This window comes from Labeo rohita, chromosome 18 (assembly GCF_022985175.1).
Source record: "Labeo rohita strain BAU-BD-2019 chromosome 18, IGBB_LRoh.1.0, whole genome shotgun sequence".
Classification (NCBI taxonomy): Eukaryota; Metazoa; Chordata; class Actinopteri; order Cypriniformes; family Cyprinidae; genus Labeo; species Labeo rohita.
In genome coordinates, this window is record NC_066886.1 from 9109208 (window position 1) to 9121272 (window position 12065).

General features: G+C 33.8%; 1 protein-coding gene across 1 annotated transcript in view; it reads left to right on the forward strand.

Annotated features, from left to right (window-relative positions):
- The window catches only part of zgc:173742 (DNA topoisomerase I, mitochondrial), a 42046-nt gene that overhangs the window by 26934 nt on the left and 3047 nt on the right, over positions 1-12065 (forward strand). The window contains exons 14-16 of the mRNA XM_051134422.1: positions 1736-1921; positions 5308-5376; positions 8473-8587. Of these exons, the coding sequence (XP_050990379.1) occupies positions 1736-1921; positions 5308-5376; positions 8473-8587 (370 nt within the window). The remainder of the gene's footprint in view (positions 1-1735; positions 1922-5307; positions 5377-8472; positions 8588-12065) is intronic.

Here is a 12065-nt window from a genome sequence, read left to right on the forward strand (position 1 = left end):
AGCGCAAGTCATTTAAAGCGTGTCTTGGACCATTTATCTGCTCGGATCAAAGTTCAAACGGTGGCACATTGGTTAATTAAAAGGAAAAAAATTTAAACACAATAATTACGTTTCACCATATAAAAATGAGGTTGCTACAATTTTTACAGATATTACTAATTTTGATAATGAACATAAATCTACATCTGCATCCAAACTCTAGCTACTGCAAATGTGTATTTGTAAGAGGCAAAAAATGTTATGTTTTATTCTTAATATGATTAGGCAACACAAACCTGTTTCTTGATTTAAAACAATATTACTCATTAAAACATGCAGAACTAAGATTTTTTTCTATTAGGATATTTATTTTGTTAAATAAATGACTGGAAAAAGTGTTAATTCAAAAAACATGAAGAGTTTGTCATGTTCTGACCATAAGTTTAAAGCCACAATTAACCGTCTGGTTTGTACATCTGCCTTTAAACTTGAAAGAAAGAAAAAAAATTGACATTTATCGTGATAATTATCGAAAATATGAAAAAAATTATTGTAACAATTTTTTGGCCATATCACCCAGCCCTACTTTATTATGTCATTTTGAAAAAGCCCATTTTGAGTGGAAGCAGAAACACGCTGTTTTTGTGCATGTCTCTTTAAATGCAAATGAGCTGCTGTTCCCCACCCACTTTTTCAGAATAGGGCTGTGCTTTTACAGCTCGTAACTCAGATACTCTACCAAAAACTTCTGCTTTGTTTTTATTATCATGTCTATCGCACTGAAATCATGCATTTTAAAGCCATATTAGTTTAAACTCAGTTTTCTGAGAGCACAGAAACACGACATGTGTCTGTCACACGACATGTCAGTACTAAATTGAGTTCTCTTTCATGTCTTATTGCACTTAAACTCAAATACACACAAGTTTATGTTAAAAACACAAAGGAGTTACAAGAGCTACAAAAACAGTCAGTTATGCCTGGGAAGATAAACAGCTGGGAAAGAAATCACATGTTTATATTACATCTGTGTGGCAGCAGCGGAATGTACAGTAAATAAATCAATAAATCCACTGCTGTTTTGTCTCCTCTGAGGCTGTGAGACTCTAAATAGTGTTCTGTGCTCGTCTGTGCAGCCAACGACAGAACAGTTAACATGCTTTGCTTGAACATTTGCCATTATGTTAGAACTGGTACACCATTGTCACTTGCGAAAGCAGAATGCCGATGCTGTGGGTGGTAACATGCAGATTAAGGGGCAGTAATATTATAATAAGGTCTTCCTACCTTGTCATGGGGGAAGCAAAATCTGAGCGGTTTACCAAAAACAAAAAAGAAATTACTGGGGTTTTTTATTTCACGTTTTCTGGGTTGGCAGATGCACCAGGGGATCCGGGGATTATAGCACTTAAACAGAAAAGGATTGATTTTTATTATACAACTCTTGTAAATTAGACCATCTTATTATTGTTTCTGTTTTTTTTAAATGGAAATATCTTTAAAACGTAAGCATCTTTCCCTCAGTTCCTCCAAAAACACAGTCACACACCGCTAGTTTTGTGTGGAGATACTGGATCTAAGGTTACATCCAGTATCAAAGATTTTGAGTTGGTTCTTTTTACTTTCAACAGTACCAGACTGCAGCTTTCAGTCCACTGTCATATCCAAATGTTCACAAGCATTTGCTCTAAGATGTTCTGGAGATGTAGTGTCATGTCTGTATGAAGAAAGTGTATGTTTGTGTTCAACTCTTCAGCTGGCTCTGAGAGCAGGTAATGAAAAGGAAGAGGGCGAGACGGCAGACACCGTGGGTTGTTGCTCACTTCGCGTGGAGCACATCACTTTACACGACACACTAGATGGGCAGAAGTGTGTGGTAGAGTTCGACTTCCTGGGTAAAGATTGCATCCGCTACTACAACAAGGTCCCAGTGAACAAAAGGGTAAGAACTTATGCTGGCTTGCATCTACATTTCTGCTTCTGGTCTGTTTTTTGATTTTTATAAATACATATAATATTTAAAGGGGTCATATGATTTCATTTTTTCCCTTGTCTTTGGAGTGTTACAAGCTGTTCTTGCATATATAAAAAAATAAAGTCTCAAATCCAAAGAGATATTCTTTATAAAAGTTAAGACTCAGCCACGTCTTCCTAAAACAGCTCATTCAAACATGCCCCCATGTCTACATCATGTGTGGGAAGATTTACGTAACACCGCCCAAATGTATATGCAAACAAAGAAGGCGTAACTTTTATTTTCACTGAAGTATTGTTGCAGGAGATGCTGTGTTTCGTTGTGAAAGCAAAAATATTTTGGTCTTCCAAATGAGTACACAACTAGAAATAAGTGGTTAAGTTATATTTACAACACTGTTTTAGAACAGTACAACGCAAATATTTGAGTGTGTGCAGCACATTTTATGGAGGACTGTTTCATGAACCTGGGAGAGTAGCTGTGCACACTATAAAGTAGGCTATTCCAACTCTGCAAGAACAGTTTAGCACTTCTGACTCACAGCCTGTAAGTACGTTTTCATATTTAAAGAATTTACTGCTGGCTATTTAAAGGAGAAGTCCATTTCCAGTACACAAATTTACAGATGATGTACTCACCCCCTTGTCATCCAAGCTGTTCCTGTCTGTCTTTCTTCAGCCGATAAGAAATTGTTTTTTGAGGAAAACATTTTTTTTTTCCCTCCATATAGTGGACTTCAATGGTGCCTCCAAGTTTGAACTTCCAAAATGCATTTTAAATGCAGCTTCAAATGGCTCTAAATGATCCCAGCCGAGGAAAAAGGGTCTTATCTAGCTAAACGATCTGTCATTTTAGAAACAAATTGACAATTTTTTTTACTTTTAACCTCAAACGCTTGTCTTGTCTAAGTCTGTGTGAACACTGTTTTTTCCAGTTCAGTAAGTTAGGGTATGTGGGAAAAACTCCCATCTTGTTTTCTTTCCCAACTTCAAAATCGTCCTACATCACTGCAGAAGTACCGACCCAGTGTTTGCAAAGTGAACATGCAAAAAAGATCAAACGCCCTTTACCGAAAAAAGGTAAAACAGCGATGTAGGACGATTCTGGTGTGGAAATGGAAAGGAGACAGGAGTTTTTCGACATACCCTAACTGTATTGACACGGATTACACTACGTATGCGCATCGCAGAGGCAAGACGAGCGTTTGAGGTCAAAAAGTATATAAATTGTCAGTTTGTTTCAAAAATAACCAGTCGTTTCGTTTCTTCCTTGGCTGGGATAGTTTAGAGCCTTTTGAAGCTGCATTTAAACTGCATTTAGGAAGTTCAAACAGAAAGGCTGGGCAGAGAGAAGTAACGATAATGCACAGTATGTGGAAAATAATGTTTTTTTTTTTTTTTTTTTTTTTTTTTCCCCAACCTTAAAGTGGTCATCGGATGCCCATTTTCCACAGGTTGATATGATATGACATTCTTGCTCTGGTGTCGAAACTGGACTGTTACAGCTGATTTAGGGCTGGTCTCAGATAAGATGCTCATGTAAATCAACTATCGTGGAAGCGGCCTCTGTCAGTGTGACCCCTTTAAACCACGTAAACAGATTGCATTACACCAAAAACACAAAATAAAGTTCTTTTTAGCAACATCATATGACCCCTTAAAGATTAAAGTTGGACAATCTTCCACTGATTATTTAAAATCTACATTTTTGCATACTGAATTGTGCATTAAATGCAAATTTAGACCTGATTTAGGGCTGTGAACGATTAATCGCGATTAATCGCATACAGAATAAAAGTTTAAGTTTGCCTAATATATGTGTGTGTACTGTGTGCAATTATTATGTATATATAAATACACACAAATTAATGTGTATATATATGAGAACTATGTTATTAATATACAAAATGATTTTATTTATATATAATATAAATTATATAAAAATTATAATAAATACATATGCTTGTAAATATTTCTTAAATATATACATGAATGTGTTTGTATTTATATATACATAATAATTATACACATTATACACACATATATTAGGCAAACTCAAACTTTTATTTTGTATGCGATTAATCGCGATTAATCGTTGATAGCCCTAACCTGATTCTATCACAATTACCTCCTTAAAGCACCAGCTGAAAATATGAATCACAACAGTCACAGCAGGTGGTTTACTGTTATTTCAGCATAGTTCGTAGCTGTAGAAAGTGTTGTTTCTCCACTGTTCACAAGTAGCAGGTCATGCTAGAGGGGAAGTGTGAGATGTGTGCTGCGCTCAGCCGCTAAAACTTTGCTTGCATAGGCTTCATAATGTAAATGAGAACATTTGAAATAAGCTCATCAAGTGAAAATTAATTAGTTTCTGAATATCTTGCAAGTTTATTTGGCGACAGGCATACTTTGCGGAAATGTCACGTATAATAGCAGGTATGGTGTAAACCAATCCCCACTTCCTCATCACCCCATTATAGGCATAATGAATAACAATTAAAACTTTTGGAACTTCGTGCCACATGATTTGGAGCTGATGTTTAGATCTATATGCTGTTATTTCTTTTCTGTTTTTAAATAAAATAAAAAAAATCTGAGACTATACGTCCAGGCGTCTGAGGCTACGTTGGAAATCTGGCGTTTAAACGTAATTTTAAAAATAAAAATGAAAAGCAAAGTGCTTTTAAAAAATTAAAAATAAATATTTAAGATTCTTCACTATTTTTAAGTCACTAATTTAGAACTTGTGACATGTAACTCCTTTGTACAGATTTACTTCCTTTGAAGCACAAGATGCTCTTTCAGCTCTTTTACTCAAGCTATTATGCTTATAATATAATTTGTAATGAAAAATGTTCTGCTATGTTACAAAAATGGAAAAAATAAACATTTTCGCCAGTGGGCTGAGAGTTTGGACCTGTTTATCTGGCCGTATTAGGGTGAGTGTTGAATATGTGATCATGTTAATGGTGATCTCCCTCTATGTGCTTATTAGACAGGAAGGTCAGCATATGAATCAATCATTACTACCATACGAGCGTGTTAAATTGGGGAAAATGTTCCAGAAATATAAATTCTGTCATTGCTTGGCGAGCAGTCTGTTTACTTTCTTCTTCATGCATTTGGCTCAAGGATAAATTGTTATTCAAATGAGACTGATTTAAAAGCACCACATCTGCTACCATTAATTAGTTCCATGCATATTTTAGCTGGTTTATTTAGTAGGAGTGGAGGAAAACAGGACTTCTGCGAAATGTCAAATATAATTGAGAGTGCCTCTCCCTCTCTCTATGCCTTCCTCTCAACCTCTGTACCGTGCATATGATAAACAAGCTAACATGTGTTTTGTTTCAGGTTTTCAAAAACCTCAAGCTTTTCATGGAAAACAAGCAAGAAGGAGACGACCTCTTTGATCGACTCAGTGTGAGTGTAATGTTCTGAAACGGCGGCAGACAGTCATAGATTTTTCATTCTGAGGGATACGGTTCTCGAGAGGCTTGCATCATAAGAGCTCACACTAAAGCATCGTAGTTTTTCTTTTCACCCCGTTCCTTTTTTAATATTTCAGTCTTAATTTTTGCAGCTGAAAGATTGAAGGACAGAGAGAGACTGATTGTAAGGGGAAATTGGAAAACTGTTTGTGTGTGGGGAAAGAGCGACAGACAGAGAGAGAGAGAGAGAGTTTCAGTGCCCTTTCAGTGAGGTCAGGTTGGTAATGGTGGGCCATCGTGGAGGGGGAACATTAATCTGTACTTTGGGCTCTTCCGATTGACTCGGCAAAAGGCCGAGCGAAGGGGTGAACGAGGGAGGATGCGACAGAGAGTAATACTGGCCCTCTTCCTCAAAGTGCTGCAAATCTTATTACATGCTGCTGTGCTTTTAAGCTAGTGTGCGCAAATGTGATGCTGAGAAGTGCCTTGGCTGAACCCTTACTAGAACAGGCCCTGTTTTATATATAACACACAGTCAGTTGCAATCATTTACCTAGTTATCTGAACATAAGAGATTGCTTGCAAAGGAGAATACGTATGGGTTTTTAAACGAATGGTTTATGCAAAAATTCTGTCATTAATTACTCACCCGAATGTCATTTCCAAACATGTGAGACCTTCGTTCATCTTCAGAACACAAATTAAGATATTATTTTTAGATAATCCGAGAGCTTTCTGACCCTGCATAGACAGCAATGTAACTGACACGTTTAAGGCCTAGAAAGGTAGTACGGACATTGTTAAAATAGTCCATTCGACATCAGTGGTTCACATTTGAGTGTGTTGCATGGAGGCTGGAGCCAACATTGTGCATTTCCATATGTTTCCACTGTTGTTTTGTCTCTTTTCTTCTTATTCATATCCATACAATGTCAAGAAGGCCAAACATAATGAAAAAGGCTAGCTGTAATTGCAGTTGAGGTCGCAAGTTTACATACCCCTTGCAGAATCTGCTAAATGTTAATTATTTTACCAAACTAAGAGGGATCATACAAAATGCATGTTACTTTTTATTTAATACTGACTGACCTGAATAAGATATTTTACATAAAAGATGTTTACATATAGTCCACAAGAGAAAATAATAGTTGAATTTATAAATGACCCCATCAGAAGTTTACATACACTTGATTCTTAATACTGTGTTGCTACCTGAATGATCCACCGCTGTTTTGTTTTTTGTTATAGTTCAGTTATGACTCCTTTGTTTGTCCTGGACCGTTAAACAGAAAAATCCTTCAGGTCCCAGAAATTCTTTGGTTATTTGAAGCCTTTCCAACAATGACTGTATGATTCCGAGATCCATCTTTTCACACTGAGGACAACTGAGGGACTCATATGCAACTATTACAGAAGGTTCAAACGCTCACTGATGCTTCAGAAGGAAACATGATGCATGAAGAGCCAGAGGGTGAAAACTTTTGAACACAATGAAGATGTGTAGATTTTTATTTTTTTATTTTGCCTAAATATCTTTTTTTTTTTTTTTCATTTAGTATTGCCCTTCAGAAGACACTTACATGTTTCCCAGAAGACAAATAAGTTAAATTTACCCTGATCTTCAAATTCCAAAAGTTTTCACCCCCTGGCTCTTAATGCATCATGTTTCCTTCTGAAGCATCAGTGAGTGTTTGAACCTTCTGTAATAGTTGCATATGAGTCACTCAGTTGTCCTCAGTGTGAAAAGATGGACCTCAAAATCATACAGTCATTATTGGAAAGGGTTTGAATACACAAAACTGCTGAAAGAATTTATGGGACCTAAAGGTTTTTCTGAAGAACAGCAGGCAGTTTAACTATTCAAGACAAACAAGGAACTCTTGTTTGAACAACTATCACTAAACACAGCTGTGGCTCATTCAGGCAACAACACAGTATTAACAATCAAGTGTATGTAAACTTTTGAACAGGGTCATTTTTATAAATTCAACTATTATTTTCTCTTGTGGACTATATGTAAACATCTTTTATGTGAAATATCTTATTCAGGGCAGTAATAAATAAAAAAAATAACATGCATTTTATATGATCCCTCTTATTTTGGTAAAACAATTAACATATTGCAGATTCTGCAAGTTTACGTAAACTTTTAATCTCAACTGTATATACAAACTAATCTACTTGTCTGCTAATTAAGTCTTATCCCTATACAACTGTAGAGCTGAAAATGACATTGAGTCATTTTTATGATGATGTCCCCTAAAGTAGCTTGTCAGGTTTAGCTAACATTTGAGAGACATTTTGCAGCCGTTGTGTTCCCAGAAGTATAGTTCGGTTAAAAACACACATACACAAACTCTCAGCAGTGTTCCTTTGAGTCACTGGGTGTCCTAACTCAAATGTCACAGCGTTCCCTGGTGAACAGTGTCAAGCAGACCGACATGTTCAACACGCGTCAACTGACTCGCCATGCGCGTGTCATCAGACGGCAGCGCTTGTGCTGAACATTAGCAGCGGTTGACATGCTAGGACACAGCTGGTGTCATTAGCATTTAGTATCTTTAAAGATAACACATCTAGCTTCATTAGAATGCAGATGTGTGGCTGTGCTTGCAGAGTCTTCCCTTGGGTCGCACAAAACCTGGGTCGTTTCCGAAGTAAATATTTGGATTTTTAGTACTTTGGTCTTAGAGGAGGAGTAAAGAAGGGTTTTATGCTTAAGAAGGTTTCGAATGAGTGTGATGGGGCGCACATCAGACAACTTGTTGGTTGTATAGCTTGTCTGTGAGCCTTTTTAAAACACATCATGTTGAAGTAGCCAGATTTAATGGATGCTGTGTTTTCTTTATGTCTGGAACATGCAACCCATACTCCTGCACTTACAAATCCATTATCTTTGGAGGAGGAAAAAAGATTGGCCTATTGAGATTTGCTCTTTTAGACTTGCATCTTTTTTTGTGCATTTATTTCTAGACAATAAAGGCAACAGCGCCATCTTGTGGTTCACAGTGAAGCTGGATCATAAAATATGATGATATGATGTGTGTTTGAATAGTACCTTTAATGTATTGATGTTGTGTCTTTACAGACTCAAGTGCTTAATAAACACCTGAGTTCCCTCATGCCGGGATTGACTGCAAAGGTTTTTAGGACATACAACGCCTCTATAACCCTGCAGCAACAGCTGAAAGAACTCAGCAACAGTGAGTGTCTTGTTTTTTTTTTTTTTTTTCTCTCTCTCCTGTTTTCTTTCTTCATTCTGTTAGTCAAACTTTAAATGAACATTCAACATCAAGATAACTAGTACAACTTCCAGATGTTCAGTCATGCCGTCAGTATGGATGTATGTTGGAACATTATGCCAATATGGATTGCTGTCAGAGTGTTCAAAACAACGTTCATTTTGACAACTGTGAGTCCACAGGAACATATGGATATTGTTAGTATGACAGTGTGTCCAAACTTGATGCAAGCAACATAATCAACAAAGTTTCTACTTTGCAAACATACAACGTGACTAGCCGCAGTTTCATGTCAGCGTTTGAGTCTGTAGTTCATTGCAGCCTTACCGACTGTCCATGAGGGTTATTAGTTCTTTTTTTTTTTTTGTTTCTTTATTATGCAATTTGTCTTTTCAATTTAGTTTCTAGTTTTATTTATTACTGTTTTTTATTTTTTTTATTTGAAATTCATTTCTTCAATTTAGTTTAGATTTTATTAGTTTCAATTTTGATATTTTAGGGATGCTTAAATTTCTGTTTCTATTAATTATTTATTTATTTCTATTTTATTTCCAGTTCTTTCTGTTTTTTTTTTTTTTTTAATTATTATTCTTATTACTTGTATGTATGTATGTATGTATGTGTATATGTATATGTGTATATGTGTATATATGTGTGTGTGTGTGTGTATATATATATATATATATATATATATATATATATATATATATATATATATATATATATATATGTATGTGTATATATGTATGTATATATATGTATGTGTATATATGTGTGTGTATATATGTATATATATATATATATATATATATATATATATATATATATATATATATATATATATATATATATATATATATATATATATATATATATATATATTTATATTTATATTTATATTTTTTGTTAGTTTTAATTTTTAGCACTTTTTAGTCTAAATTTTGATATTTTAGGGGCGCTGAGGCTCTAATTTTATTTATTTTGTTTGTTTGTTTTTAATCTCTATTTTATTTCCTGTTTGTTTGTTTGTTTGTTTGTTTGTTTTTTAGTTTAGTTTAGGTTTTATTAAGTTTAACTTTGATATTTTAGGGCTGCTTAAGTTTCTATTTTTTTTTTTTTTTTTTTTTTTTGTATTATTACTAAATTATTATATTTTTATTTATTTTATTTCCAATTTGTTTTTTGTTTTTTTTTTAATTTAGTTAAGATTTCATTAGTTGTAAATTTGATATTTTAGGGCTGCTTAAGTTTCTGTTTTTATTAATTATTTATTTCTATTTTATTTCCAATTCTTTTTTTTTCTTTTTTTTTCAATTTAGTTTAGGTTTTATTAGTTTTTATATTAATATTTAAGGGCTGCCTAAGTTTTGTTGGTTGTTGTTGTTGTTGTTGTTGTTGTAGTTGTTGTTTTTGTAGTTGTTGTTTTTGTAGTTGTTGTTGTTGTTATTGTTGTTATTATTATTATTATTATTATTATTATTATTATTATTTGTATTTATTTATTTTTTTAATTTAGTTTAGATTTTGTTAGTTTTAATTTTGATATTCTGAGGTTCTAATTTTATTTATGTATTTTGTTTGTTTGTTTTTAATTTCTATTTTATTTCCAATTTGTTTTTGTTTTGTTTTTGTTTTAGTTTAGGTTTTATTAGTTTTAACTTTGATATTTTAGGGCTGCTTAAGTTTCTGTTATTATTCTTTTATTATTACTAAATTATTAAATTATTTTTGGTTGTTTGTTTTTTAATTTCTGTTTTTATTTTAAAATTTTAATATATATTATATATTTTAATGCTTCTTAAGTTTCTGTTTTTATTCATTTATTTTGTTTGTTTGTTTATTTTTCTATTTTCAGACTGCTTAAGTGAATGTTTAACAGTGATCAATTTCTCAACCCGTCTAGTGCTGTTGCTGTGGAGTGTTGGTTTGTTTTTTTTGTAATTTTCAATGGTTTTAAGTATAACATACCATGTATCTAAAATAATTGGTGAATCATTTTATTTTAGTTAGTTTTTTTTAGAGTTAGTTTTTGTGTCATGAAAATAGTTTAGTTTCAGGTTCCCAGTTACGTTTTGTTTAGTTTTGGTTTTCTTTGAACTGTTTTTTGCACACTTGAAATGTATATGTTGCTTTAGTAGCTAATCAGATAACAACATGATTTCTGGGTTGCAAAGTTGATTTTTTTATTTTTTTTTTTTTCCTTTGATAGTGGCAACAAATCATAGATCTATAGAGCCCAAACCACAAAGTATAGCAGCTATAAACTGCTGAAACATCTGGATTCAGTCAGAATTTCTCAGAAAGTGTTTATGTGCCTTAAAGGGATAGTGCACCCAAGATGCACCCAATTCAGCTGTCTGACAAAATGTCCTGTTGCTCTTTGCTTGTTGTGGCCATGAATTAAGACACAAACTTCTTATTAACATAGAAGATGTTGCTTTTATCACATCATGTCTGCGTAGGACACGGTTTGATGGGCACACTCTAGTTTGTTTGCGCTGCTAGCAGCGTGAATGAGCAGCTTCTTATTAATTACTGAATTGTGTGGTTGCGCTAATGAGCCTGTTGTATGTTTGTTTGTGAGTAGTGTAACTATCTGAGCGTCTCTAGAGCGAATGCTGCAGTGTGTGCATGTGATGTGTGTGTGTAATGCTGGGGTGGAGGTGTCAGATCGCCACTGAGAGGAAATCTGTTTTCTGCATCCGCTACAAGCTCTAATTAAATCAGCTCAGTGTGTGGCAGGGTCTCGCCCATCAGGTGCCATGTGCTGTGTGTGTGTGTAAGTGGTGGGCATGTTGACTTGGAATTTACAAATTTACACAAAGAAGCCTGTTAAGGCCCTGTAATTATCAATTATTATTGCCATTTTAACCATGTTTTTAGCTTTTATCCTTTATACTTATTGATATTACATTATAATGAAAATATAAAATGTGATGAACCTCAAAATATGTCACAAATGAGCAGGTCAAAAGACATCAAAAGAAAAAACAAAAGAATGTTTTTTGCTGTTTATTAAGGGTCAACCGATATCGGTGCCGATATTAGCACTATTATGGTTGTAGGTATGGTGGTCTTTTCCAAAACTGATTTGCAGATAAATTAATTGAAAAGCTTTTATAGAGTTTATTTTTGTCAGAACCCTGTTTTCATTTTTGACATTTATTTTCATTTTTACACCAGACATATATTCGTTATCAGTCGGGATATCAGTCTACTTGATCTGTACTAATCGGTATCGTCATCGGCCCTGAAAAGCACAATATTGGTTGACCCCTAATTTTTATAACCGTTAAGAATTTATTGAACCTTTTTTTTTTTTTTTTTTTTTTTTTTTTTTTTTTTTTTTTTATTACATTAAGCACAATTCTCTTTACTATAAAGTAAAATATATTTTTTTTTTAATGTAAAAAAAATCTAATTTAAATTGAAGTATTTA